This window comes from Trichechus manatus, unplaced genomic scaffold, assembly GCF_000243295.1.
Source record: "Trichechus manatus latirostris isolate Lorelei unplaced genomic scaffold, TriManLat1.0 scaffold00127, whole genome shotgun sequence".
Lineage (NCBI taxonomy): Eukaryota > Metazoa > Chordata > Mammalia > Sirenia > Trichechidae > Trichechus > Trichechus manatus.
In genome coordinates, this window is record NW_004444063.1 from 3,955,939 (window position 1) to 3,970,261 (window position 14,323).

General features: G+C 35.7%; 1 protein-coding gene across 3 annotated transcripts in view; it reads right to left on the reverse strand.

Moving 5' to 3' along the window:
- Positions 1-14,323, reverse strand: part of SEC24A (SEC24 homolog A, COPII coat complex component) — an 82,333-nt gene that overhangs the window by 20,569 nt on the left and 47,441 nt on the right. The window contains exons 12-16 of one of the 3 annotated variants that reach the window (XM_004384711.2): positions 11,802-11,857; positions 10,538-10,744; positions 9,492-9,612; positions 9,014-9,172; positions 3,722-3,895 (exon numbers count right to left, since the gene is read on the reverse strand). In XM_004384711.2, the coding sequence (XP_004384768.1) occupies positions 3,722-3,895; positions 9,014-9,172; positions 9,492-9,612; positions 10,538-10,744; positions 11,802-11,857 (717 nt within the window). Of the gene's footprint in view, positions 1-3,721; positions 3,896-9,013; positions 9,173-9,491; positions 9,613-10,537; positions 10,745-11,132; positions 11,430-11,801; positions 11,858-14,323 lie in introns of those variants that run through there. The other 2 variants (XM_023738978.1, XM_023738977.1) reach the window with 2 other exon arrangements.

Below are 14,323 nucleotides of genomic sequence, written 5' to 3' on the forward strand. Positions count from 1 at the left end.
GGGGGAACACTGATGAGAAGGCCAACAGAGAGAGAAAGACTTCCCCTGGAGCTGATGCCCTGAATTTGGACTTTTAGCCTACTTTACTGTAAGGAAATAAACTTCTCTTCGTTAAAACCATCCACTTGTGGTATTTCTGTTACAGCAGCACTAGATGACTAAGACACTATCCTACTCCAAAATGTGTTCTATAGCCTGTTTTGATATCTAAAGTATAGAAAAATGATACTTTTCTCTTTAAACACAGAAATTTTTTTTAAAGAAATACACTACATAGTCACTATGCTTTCTCTTTCATAATTATTAACAAGAACAAAAATCAATACATACAAAAAAACAAAAACTAAAACCTTTGAGAATCTTCAAGTATCATAAACTTTTTAAAAATTCTAATAAGCGAGACACTGAACACCAAAGAAAAAGAACACGCAGTAAAACTAGAGATGATACCCACGCAACAACTAAATTGACACATGAAGACTAATGAAAATGTATATATGAGGAGCTCATACAAACTACTTTTAAAGAGAAGAAACAATATCTGCAAAAAATGGGTGACATTTTTTATAGAACTTCTACATAAAAACACTGATGATGACTAAAAGAAAAAGATAAAATGTCTGACCTATCATATTGGCAACCACAACTACACACACATATGCACACACATACACACACAATCAGAGGCTGCAATGAAAAGGACGCTTTAACATACTGCTGATGGGAAGGAACACAAACTGGTAAAATCTTTCTGAAAAGCAACTTGGCAATACCAAGATTTTTCTAAACAGTTGACTCCTATACCATATATTTCTGTTTCCAGGAATCCATCTCAGAGGAATCATTAGGAATGACACAAAGGTTTATGCAGAAGGATACTAATTATAATCACATTTTTTCACAAAAGCAAAATATTAAAAATAACCTAAGTTTCTGGCAATATGGAAATTAAAACTATGGTCGAATGTTTTACAATTGTTAAAGCTCATGTTTTTGAAGAAAATATAAGACTATGGGGAATGTCTACACAGTAGTGTATAAAAACAGTTTATACAATTACATAGCGTAATTCTAATTACAAAAAAAAAAACACTGGGTATTGGGTTTTATATCTTCTCTATTTTTTGGTACCTCTTAACATTCAATAATAAGTATATTTTCATTATATGAAAATTATAATTTTGCAATATATAAAAGATAGCATCTACTTTTAAAATAATAATGTGCTTGAATGACAAAACCAAAAACTACACAAGCAGCTAATGTGTTCCATAAAGGTCAAGGACAAAAGAGTGATTTATCCACCAATATCTAGTTAAAAAGTCAACAAGAACCCATTTTTTTGAAAACAAGCAAAGATTTGAACAACACAAAATATATAAAGATGGCAAATGAATAGATGAAAAGATGTCGACAGTTATTAGAAAAATACAAATTAAAACCACAAAGCGGTATCACTACACAATTATTAAAATGGTGATAACCAAAACAGTCAAATGAAAAACAAACAAAAAAAACTGAACAGCCTGACAAAATCAAGTGTTGGTAAGGATGCAGCGTAGTTGCAACTCTGATATAATGCTGGTAGGAATGCAAAATGGTACAGCTAGTTTTGAAAACAGTTTGGCAGTTTCTTGTAAAATAAAACATATACTTACCATGCAACCCAGTAACCCCACTCCTAAGTATTTACCAAGTGAAATGAAAACTTATCTTCACACAAAAACCTGTACCCTTTATAGTGGCTATATTTCAAACTGTCATAAACTAGAACAATCCATCTGGAAAATGGATAAACAAACTGGATACAATGAAATACTACTCAGGAATAAAAAGGAACAAAACTACTGGTAGATGTAACAACATGGATGAATTTCGAATCACTATGCTAAGTGAAAGAAGCTAAATTTAAAAGGCTACATACTATATGATTCCATTTATATGACATTATTAGAAAACCACAGGGTCAGAAAACAGATCAGTGGTTTTCAGGGGTTCAGGATGGGAGAGGTGTTAACTACAAAGGGACACGGGGAAATTTTGAGGGTGATGGAACGGACTGTGATACCTCGACTGGTGGTTACACAATATATGAGTTTGTCAGACTTGTAGAACATTACACTAAAAATGGTGGATTTTACTATATGTAAATTATACATTAGTTTTTTTAAATGTTAACAAGAAAAATCAATGAGCAGAAAAGGGACTGAGCTGTTCTTTCACAAACAAAAAATGGTGTCTAAACACAGAATATATATATATATTCATAGTTACCCCATACACACACACATGGTTACTATGAATCGGAATCAACTCAATGGCAATAGGTTTTTTTTTTTTTTTTTAAATTGTACTTCAGGTGAAGGCTTACAGAACAAATAGTTTCTCATGAAACAGAAGTACACATGTTGTTTTATAACACTGGTTAACAACCCCACAACATATCAACCCTATAACTTCTCAACCTCTTTTTTTGTTTGGTGAAAATACACATAGCCAAAGATACACCATTTCAAAAATTTCTACATGCACAGTTCAGTGACATGGACTACGCTCTTCGAATTGTGCAGTTATTCTCACTTAAGATGAAGGCTTACAGAACAAAATAGTTTCTCATTTAACAGTTACTACAAACATTGCCCTATGATGATGGTTAACAATCTCACAACACAGCAACACTATCCTTACTCAACCTTGGGTTCCCTATCACCAGCTTCCTTGTCCCCTTCTGCCTTCTGGCCCTTGTCACTGGACTCCTGTACCTCATTAGTCCCATCTGGTTTTACGGGGCTGTCCATTCCCAGGCTGAACCGTGAACCTCGGAGATAACTTCACCACTGAGCTAAAAATAAAAGGGTGTCTGGGGGCCATACTCTTGGGGTTTCTCCAGTCTCCTTTAGGCCAGTAAATCTGGTATTTTTTGTGCAAGTTAGAATTATGTTCTACATCCTTCTCCAGCTCTGCCCAGAACCCTCTGTTGTGATCCTGCTCAGAGCAGTCAGTGGTGGTAGCCGGGCACCATCTAGCTGTACTGGACTCAGTCCGGTGGAGGCCTTGGTAGCTGTGGTCAATTAGTCCTTCGGACTAATCTTTTCCTTGTATCCTGTTCTCTTCATTCTCCCTTGCTCCCGAAGGGATGAGACCAGTGGAGTATCTTAGATGGCCGCTCACAGGCTTTTAAGACTCCAGACGCTACTCACCAAGGTAGAATGTAGAACATTGTCTTTATAAACTGTGTTATGCCAATTGAGCTAGATGTTCCCTGAGACCATGGTGAGGACAGGGATTTTTTATTCAGTTTTATTAACTGCTGTATCACAGAACCTATATGACTAACTGACACATAGTAGACTCTCAATAAATATGTGTTAAATAAATGAATAAATAAAATGATTTAGGAAAATTAACACCAAACATCTTGGCTTTACCAAGAGCAGCAATACAGTGCTATGATTAGGACTACTCTATTGGTTTAATAAAAATGAGTTGTTGTTAGTTGCCATCGAGTTGGCTACAACTCTTGGCAACCTTATGTATAACAGAACGAAAAACTGTCTGGTCCTAAGCCATCTTCATGATTGTTGGTATGTTTGAGCCAACTGTTGGAACTATTGTGGCAATTCATCTCACTGAGGGTTTCCTTCGTTTTCGCTAACCTTCTACCAAGAAAAGAGGGAGTTAATCATAGGCCATGGAATACATAACCACATCAAAAACTTACCTTTGCTGGATGTATACAACAGTGCTGACTGGAAAGAAACCAGCTGAGTGTCAGTAAGACTCTCTTCTACTGACATCTGTACTGCATACCCAGCATCTGGGTTTACATTGGGCAAAGACAGTAAGTCTGTTGACCGAACAAAGAAGTTCCCATGGAAAGTATGAATGGAAAGACCTAAAAGAGAAAACGTTATCAAAATGATTTATATATACACCTACACGTGGATATTTACACTTTATCCTGGTCACTTGTCAGACTGACAAAGAGTAAAAACCTTACATAATACACAGTATTTAGTGAGAGTGAGAGATAATACATATCTTTTTCATTGAAGGTAGGGGTATAATCTTCAAAAAAACTACTGGAGGATAATTTGGCAGTATCTACGAAAATTCTAAATGAGTGTTTACTTTGGCCCTACCAATTCTATACCTAAGATTTTAACCTACAGATATACTAATACAAGTGCCAAATTTATATGAGCAAAGTTTTTAAGCAGTACTGCTTGTCAGAGCAAAATACATCACGAATACCTCAAAGCCTATCAGTAGGAAAATAACCAAATTGTGATTTATGAATTATACTGAATACTAGAAAGAAATTAAAAAGAATGAGATAGATCTATTTGTACTAAAATTAATGGCTCTTTAAGACTTATTGAGTAAAAATATATGTTAATTATGCAAATATACCATATTACATATTTTCCATAGATATGTACATAAGTATGTAAACACACAGAAAAGTCTGATATACACCAAAGTGGTTACAGTGACTACATAACAACGGTGGGACACATGGAGTAAAAGTGTTTGTACAAGTGGTACAAGAGGACTTTAGCTTTACTGATAATGTTTTTATTTTTTGTAAGAAGGACAGATGCATATTTTACCTGTGAAATAAAAACCAACTTTAAAACAAAAATCAGAAAAAAAAGAAGTACGTAGGTTTATATATACAAATACAGAAGGGTATCCAAGATAGTGTGGTAAAAAAGCCAGCTATGATCCCCACTTGTTAATTTAAAGTTAAGGCTAAAACATATGCATACAAGGTTTATACAGGCCTGAGAAAAATTCTGAAACATATATAAAAAACTTTGGAGTAGAACAAATTGGGTTAACTTTGACTTTTCATTTTGTAGCTTTTTATATCTTTTCACTTTACATCTTTATATCTTTTTTATATCTTTATATGCTTTTGTAAACAAAGATTTTTTTTTTTTTTTTACATTACCAAGATCATGTATTTGATTTGTAATTGAATTTACCATAAAACAGAAAAAGAGAAACCTGAATAGGTTAACTGCAAAGCTTTATTAAATTAAGCCCTCTAGGAAGACGACAAAGGCTGATTCATTGGTGTACTACTCCCAAACTGTTTATGCAAAGTTCCTGCTGTTGTTAGGTGTCACAGAGTCAATTCTGGCTTATAGAGATCCTACGTACAACAGAACAAAATACTGCCCAGTCTTGTGCCATCATCACAACTGTTGCTACATTTAAGCCCATTGTTGCAGTCACTGTGTCAATCCATCTCATTGAGGGTCTTCCTCTTTTTCGCTGACCTTCTACTTTACCAGGCATAATGTCTTTCTCCAGGGACAGGTCCCTCCAGACAACATGTGCAAAGAATGTGAGACCAAGTCTCACCATCCTCCCTTCTAAGGAACATACTGGCTGTACTTCTTCCAAGACAGATTTATGCAAAGTTAAAAAAAAATAAACCAAATCCACTGCTGTTGAGTTGATTCCAACTCATAGCAGCTCCATGGGGTTTCCAAGGCTGTAAATCTCTATGGAAGCAAACTGCCACATCTTTCTCCCACAGAGCTGCTGGTGGGTTCTAACCGCCAACCTTTTGTTTGGCAGTCAATAGCTTTAATCACTGCACCAGCAGGGCTCCCTTTATGCAAAGTTAGGGGCATATAAAATAACCTGTCTCTTGCCAAACAAAAAAGTCTTAAAAGTTCTGGCAATCTTGAAAGAATGGGATAGCTCAAAAGTGCCCTTTAAGGCATAAACGTTAAAAAAACTGTTAGAACTACAAGTTCAGCAAGGTTTCAGAATACAACATTAATATACAAAAATCAATTGTATTTCTATACAGTAGCAATGAACAAGTAAAAAATGAAATAAACAAATTTACAATAATATCAAAAACAATAAAGAATAAAATTCTTAAGAATAAATTTAACAAAAGATGTGCAGAACTCATATTCTGTAAACTACAAAAAATGTTGAAAGAAGTTAAAGAAGACCTAAATAAATAGATATTCCATGCTCATGAATGATAAGTCTTACTATTGGTAAGATGGCAATATTCCTCAAATTGATCTACAGATTCAACACAATTCCATTCAAAATCCCAGCTGGCTTATTTGCAGAAATGAACAAGCTGATCCTAAAATTCAGAGAGAAATTCAAGGGAACCAGAATAGCCAAAACCACCTTGAAAACGAAGAACTGGAGGACTCACACTTCCCAATTTCAGACCTTACTACAAAGCAACATAATCAAGACAGCATGGTAACGGAACAAGAAAAGACATATGGATCAACAGAATATAATTCAAAATCCAGAAATAAACTCTCACATTTTTGATCAATTGATTTTTACACTCGTGCAGACAATTCAATGAGGGAAACAATAGTTTTTAATAAAAGCTGCTGAGACAAATGGGTATATACCTGCAAAAGAATGAACTCCTACTTTATACCAAGTACAAAAATTAACTCAAAATGGATTAAAGAGCTACATGTAAGAGCAAAACTATAAAACTCTTAGAAGAAAATATAGCCATTAATCTTCGTAGCCTTGGATTATGAAGTGGTTTCTTTTATATGACACCAAAAGCAAAGCAACGAAAGAAAATATATAAATAGACATCATTAAAATTAAAAACTTTTGTGCTTCAAAGGATACCATTAAAAAAATGAAAAGACAACTCACAAAATAGGAGAATATTCTTACAAATTATGTGGCTGATAGGGGATCTGTATCTAAAAATATATAAAGAACTCTAACAACTCAATGATAAAAAGACAATTAACCTAAATTTTCTAGTGGGCAAAAAATCTGAATAGAATGGCCCCCAGACACCCTTTTAGCTCAGTGGTGAAGTTATCTCCGAGGTTCACCATTCAGCCTGGGAGTGGACAGCCCCGTAAAACCAAATGGGACTAATGAGGTACAGCAGTCCAGGGACAAGGGTCAGAAGGCAGAAGGGGACAAGGAAGCTGGTGATAGGGAACCCAAGGTTGAGTAAGGATAGTGTTGATGTGTTGTGAGGTTGTTAACCATTGTCATAGGGCAACACGTGTACTGTTAAATGAGAAACTATTATGTTCTGTAAGCCTTCATCTAAAGTGAGAATAGCAGCACAACTGGAAGAGTGTAGTCGATGTCACTGAACCGTGCACGTAGAAATTTTTGAAATGGTGTATCTTTGGCTATGCATATTTTCACCAAAAAAAAAAAAAAAAGGTCGAGAAGGGAGAGGGTTGACATGTTGTGGGGTTCTTAACCAATGTCATAAAACAATATGTGTACTACTGTTTCATGAGAAACTATTTGTTCTGTAAGCCTTCACCTGAAGTACAAAAAAAAAAAAAAAAAATCTGAACAGACGTTTCTCCAAAGAAGATATACAAACGGCCAATAAGCACATGAAAAGATGCTCAACATCTTTAGTCATTAGGGAAATGCAAATCAAAACCACACTGAGGTACCACTACATATTCTTTAGGATGGCTAAAATAAAAAAGACAGACAATAACAAGCATTGGTGAGGATGTGGAAAAATTGGAACCCTCATGGAATGGTGGGAATGGAAAATGGTACAGCCACTATGGAAAACAGTTTGGCAGTTCCTCAAAAACTTAAACATAGAGCTACCATATGACCCAGGTATAGACCCTAAGTTACCTGAGAGAAATGTAAACATGCCCACACAAAAATGTGTACATGAATGTTCATAGCAGCATTATTCATAATATCCAAAAAGTAGAAACCCAAATGTCCATCATGAACGGATAAACAAAATGAGGTAAATCCATACAATGGAATATTACTTGGCAGTAGAAAGAATGAAGTATGGATACATGCTACAACATGGAAGAATTTTGAAAAATTATGCTAAGTGAAAGAAGCCAGTCATAAAGGACTGCATATTCTATGATTCCATTATATGAAATATCCAGAACAGGCAAATCCATACAGACAGAAAGTAGATTGGTGATTGTCTAGAGCCAGGGGCATTGGGAGAATATGAAGAGCGATTGTTAATGTTCTAAACTTTTATTATGGTGATGGTTGTACAACCCTTGAATATAGTAAAAAAAAAACATTGAATTGTACACTTTAAATGGGTGAGCTTTATGATACGTGAATTATATCTCAATAAAGCGGTTTTAAAAAAACAAACAGAAATGCTATTGTGGGGAGTAACTGGTTATGGGTTATTCAACTTAATATTCTAAGTTGTAGCAATATCTTGTTTACCTGGCATCTTAAGTAAGAGAGAATACATGTTTTCTTTTTAGTTGTTTCACTCAATCATGTTTTTCTATTACATTGATGAGTAGTAGAGGACTTCATACGGCACAAGGTTTGATCAATATATTTTAACATTTAGTAGACAGGTTAGTAGAGCCTTATCATTTGACATCTTTTTTTTTTGGCTACGTATTTCATATAATCTTTCCATTTTTAAAAATGATTGTCTCACACCTGCTAACAGAGTACTAATATTTTCAAATCCGAATGAAAACTTAGTACCATATTGATAATGTGGAGAAATGAAAAACCAAGAACTGTAATTTCCCATTTTCATAATAGAATAATGATCATTTAGCAGCCACAAAATGTTTATCCTGTAAAAAACTGGACATAAGCATTCTGAAAAGGTCAAACTATTTCCAAAGCACCATTGTGACAAGGTATTAATAGTGGATGCAGATTAAAAGATCTCTTGCTACTAATGTTCAGTAAATGTAATAAAAATCCATTGTGCTTTATTTTCTTTCAGGATACGGTCCCTTTTTTAAAAAAGTAAGATACAATTCACATACCATAAAATTCACCTTTTAAAAGTGTACAATTCAGTGATTTTTTAACATATTCACAATAGCCCCTGGTTTTTTTTCCCCACAGTGTTTCTTCTCTTAATTGTATTCTTTCAGTTAGCAAAATAACTTAGAAGAACAAATGTTATAAGACTAGGTAAAAACATGTATATTTTCTAGTATCACAAACAACATTTATTCCTACGTAAAAAAAAAACTGTCCCCACCTTTGGTACACCGAATCCTCATGACTGCCTCAAAGCCAATCTTCCGAGTGAGATATCTCTGCAGTTCTTTCTGTAGCTTCTGTACTTGGACTGGGTTGTGCTGATGGTGGTAAGAGGGATAGTAATAGACACTACCCGCTGAATATCGAGAAATACAACCTGGAAGAGAACGCATACTTATTATAAACTGTGCCGTTATCTACAATTACTGGACCAAAGTAACCAAGGTATTTGAATCAATCCTTCTTTAACTTCCCAAGGTATTGTCAAAAAGATTGTCATTTCTTTAAATAGTAGTATAGAAATTTCTCTGTTACTAAATGTTTAGAATAGAAGACTAAAAGGTTTATAACAGACTAAATTAACTAACTTTTCCCAGGAAATAAAAGTTCTTTTAGTTTGTCCCCTACCTAGAATACCATCATATAAATATTATTTGATATTCATTTGAGAAAAATAATCATTAGGAAGAACTCACCAAGAGAAGCCAAATCAGAATACTGTCCACTGAGAAGGAATAAGTCAACAGCTACCTGCTGACCAGAACAGTCCAAGGCTAATTTCTTATAGAAGTCAGTGGATGGTGTCAGGTGTATTTCCTATTAATAACAAATTACAAAGAGTAATTTTTTAAAATCATTAATTGTCATACATTTTAAATATATACCTACATTGCTGACAGTAATTGTCTCTGGGTATTATACAAAATCCTTTTGCTTTGTTATATTTTCTGATTTTTCGATAAGAAACATATACTGCCTTAAGTAATTTTCTATACTTTTTTTGTTTTAATTTTAAAAAGAAATGTATTATACTAATTTCCTGATTGGTGAAGATAAACATTATTATTGTAAGTAAAATCTATTAAATGCTTATTACGCTGGAAACTGTTCTAAATAATTCAGACATAGTATCTATTTAATCCTCTCAACTAACCTAAAAGAGACAAGTACTATCATTATTCATCACAGTATATATATATACATACACACTTTATAAAGAAACAGGGGCAGAGAAATTAATTAACTATTCAAGGTCACACATCCAATAAGCAGTGGAACTTCGGCAGTCTGACTCTAGGACTGACACCATTATAGCATGTACCCTTTCTCACACAATTTTTTGCAAAAGACAGGTCTCAGGCTCTAAGTTTACACACACAAGATGCTCAAATGCAATCCATGGCAGTCAGTATACCAAATTATGACTATTCCTAACTGGTCATCCAGGTTCTACTTTGTCCCTAGCTAGCATATTCTCTTAGTCTGCCAGACTTTTCTATTAAAGACAGGTTGGATTGCTAGTGGCCAGCTAAAAATCTAAAAACAAGGGAAGGGTGAATCAGGTTAGAGAATAATAGAATAAGATGGGAATGTTTACATAAAAGATAAAATCTTTACCCATTCCCTTGTTAATTCTCTCCTCCCCACAACTGAAAACACATACACACACACAAAAAACAGGCTCTGTGATCAAAGGGACTGAGCGGCAGCATAAATCTTATACGTTTAATAACTTTCTAACCTTAGCAGATGACCTTTGGTTGGGTTCCTCTCGTGGTTTCAGGGCTCCCATTCCAAGAGTTGGGAGTTGTGTTTGAAAGACAGACATTCGACCACCAGTTGGGGACATCAACTTAAAGGCAGCCTGAAGTGCAGAGCCCAACGCGCTCTGGGTCTCCAAAGTCTTGTTAAACATTTGTGGCAAAGTTTTCAGTAAATCTTGGACAAGCTTGTGAAACAAAGCAAGAAAACTCAAGGATGTTACAATTAAAAAAACTTTTTCACGGTAAGTCAGTAACTAATAAAATAGACAAGACATTGAATCATGATGATGGTCAGAGAATCTACAGACAGTAAACAATGAAGTTGGTCAAATGACGAGAAAGCCATTTTAAGTCAACATTATAAACTGGCAAGCAAGACAAATCAAAATTGAGGCCTTACAATTCTTGCACATGCAATAGTCCAGCAAGACTATAAGTCCAAAATTTATCCAAAAGAACCATCCCAGTTTAGATTTGATTTATTTTAATGCCACGAAATATGGCCTTCGCAATTACCTCTACACACTTAATTCTTTTCAATTTCAAATGAGTTTAACTCTTCCCTCTTGCAAAATCTAAAATATCCAGTAAATTTGCCAACTAGCAATATTACTACAAAACAAAAAACTACCTATTCAAGTTAGGTTGTACAAATAAAGAGAGTTAACGGGAAAAAAATACTTTCCACCACTGCCAAGAGCTGAGACCATAGACTTGCTAGTTAAAATGTTACCCCTACGGCATATATGCATGTACAGGGTAGACAACATCCCCCCTTCAGACACATTCTGTTCACCTCTCACTGTATTATGTCATGGCAATTTCCAGGCAGGTAATAAGAGTTTCTTCTGAACTGACCCCAATGACACTCTGTGAATCAGAAAAGCAAAGGGCACTGAAAGCAGCCTAGCTAATGTGCTTCTATGTTGTGACCAGAAGCTTTATCTCAGCAACCCTCCCAACTTCCCAAATAGCTGGCAAAACAGGTTTTCCTCCTTTATGGAATAGGCTTATTTTCTACCCTACTACAAATAACTTGCTACATATGACTTGAAAACAATCAGCTCAAGGGCAAACTCAAGAGCTGTTCAATCTGATGAATTTTAACTATGACCAAATATAAAATGCTACACATCTGAGAAATGTCACAGAAAAAAAGCAGATTTTTACTTAAAGTTCATTTGAAAAATATATTCCTTCAATATTTCAGTTAAACATGTGAGGGAGGAAAATGTGCCTTACCTCTTTACTTTCATTTAAATTTACTAATAAGTTCTCTGGCATAGGTATAAAAACATCTGAAAGAATAAACAAATACTCATTTTAAACAAAATTTAATTGTTTACGATGTTTCAAATTAACTACCCCCACACACAAAGAAAAGCCACCTCTTCTACTCTTCCAGTACTGTCTACATATGTCCCAAGAGCCACCAAAGGAACACTGATTCGGCTATTTATTGCATCTTATCTGCTTCTTGTCTGCTACCTTGTAAAAAGCCCAATTAAAAAATATTTATCTGTAAGGATTCAAACTGGGTTTGTGCAAGTCCTCTGCTTCTTAGGTTAAAGACAATTTAGAATCCTGCTTTACTGTCTTGCTTGACTTGGAAGCCAGTCAAAGACACACTCTTGGCATTAAAAAATGTTGACTAACAAGACACACAAGAATGCTAAGCTTTTACACAGAAGTCATAGAGCTCACCAATAGTGCCGTCATTCAAAAAGCAAGTGCTTTCTCATAAAGGGAGCCCTGGTGGTGCAGTGGTTAAGAGCCTGGATGCTAACCAAAAGGCTGGCAGTTGGAATCCACCAGCCACTCCTTGGAAATCCTATGGGGCAGTTCTACTCTGTCCTATAAGGTTACTATGAGTCGGAACTGACTTAGCGGCAACGGATTTGGTTATCTGGTTTGGTTTCTCATAAAGAAGGCTCCCACCATCCTCTACTAACGGGACTACAAAATAAAGTGAATAATAAGATACGCTAACTGACCACATCAAATGAATTTCTCAGGATTCAAATTTATTCTTGCGTAGGGATTAAATTTCCTTCCTTAGAGGGAAGCAAACTGAGATGGAAACATGGGTGGTGGTGGAAGACTGCAAGGGTCTCCCTTTCTATGTTTCTGTATTGTTTGTTTCCAATTACAGAAAAATAAGGCTCATTATCAAGTTTTGTAACTTATAATTTAAAAAAAAATTTATAACAGCTTTATTAAGATGTAATTCATATAACATAAAACTCACCCTTTAAAGGGTATAATTTAGTGATTTTAGAATATTCAGAGTTGTCCAACCATCACCACTACCTAATTCCAGAACCTTTCATCATCCCTAAAAGTAACCCCGTAGACATTAACAGTTACTCCCTATTTCCCTTTAGCCCCTTACTCTCAAGCTCCCAGCGACTACTAATATACTTTCTATCTCTATGGACTTGCCTACTTTGGACATTTCCTATAAATGGGACCATATAATATATGGGCTTTTGTGTCTAGTTCCTTTCATTTGGCATAATGTTTTCAAGGTCCATCTGAGCTGTAACATCTATCAGTACTCCACTCGTTTTTACTGCCTTATAATATTCTCTTGTATGGTGTTACGGACTGAATTATGTCCCCCAAAAATGCGTGTCACCTTGGCTAGGCCATAATACCTCGTACTGTGTCCACCATTTTGACATCTGATGTGATTTTCCTATGTGTTGTAAATCCTGTCTCTATGATGTTAATGAGGCAGGATTAGAGGCAGTTATGTTAAGGAGGCAGGAATCAATCTACAAGATTAGGTTGTATCTTGAGTCAATCTCTTTTGAGATATGAAAGAAAGAAGAGAGCAGAGGGACGGGGGACCTCACACCACCAATAAACAAGAGCCAGGAGAACAGGGCATCCTTTGGACCTGTGGTCCCTACGCTGAGAAGCTCCTTAATCGGAGAAGACTTATGACAAGGACCTTCCCCCAGAGCCGACAGAGAGAGAAAGCCTTCCCCTGGAGCTGGCACCCTAAATTTGGACTTTTAGCTTCCTAGACTGTGAGAGAATAAATTTCTCTTTGTTAAAGTCATCCACTGGTGGTATTTCTGTTATAGCAGCACTAGATAACTAAGGCATATGGATATTTTATCTCTTCATCAGTTGATGGACATCTGGGTTGTTTCCAATTTTTGGCTATGCTACTACGAATATTCATGTACGAATTTTTTTGTAGACATATGCTCTTAATTCTCTTAGGTATATACTCAGGCATGGAATTGTTGGGTCACAGGGCAACTATGAAGGAGTCCTGGTGGCACAATGGGTAAGCACGCAGCTGCTGAAGGAAAGGTCAGTGGTTCCAACCCACCAGCAGCTCCTTGGGAGGAAACACCTGGTGATCTGCTCCCGAAAAGATTTAAAAAAAAACAGAAAAACAAAAAAATCAGACCCGTTGCTGTTGAGTTGATTCCAACTCATAGCGACCCTACAGGATAAAGCAGAACTGCCCCATAGGGTTTCCAAAGAGCACCTGGTGGATTCAAACTGCCAACCTTTTGGTTAGCAGCCAAGCTCTTAACCACTACAGCCTAGGAAATCCTATGGGGCAGTTCTACTCTGTCCTATAGGGTTACTATGAGTCATAAGAGACTTGATGGCACACAGCAACAACAACAGGGCAACTTTTTGAGGAACTGACAATTGTTTTCCATAGTGGCTATACCATTTTACATTCCCACTAGCAATGTGTGAGGGGTTCCAGTTTCTCCACATCCTTGTCAACACTT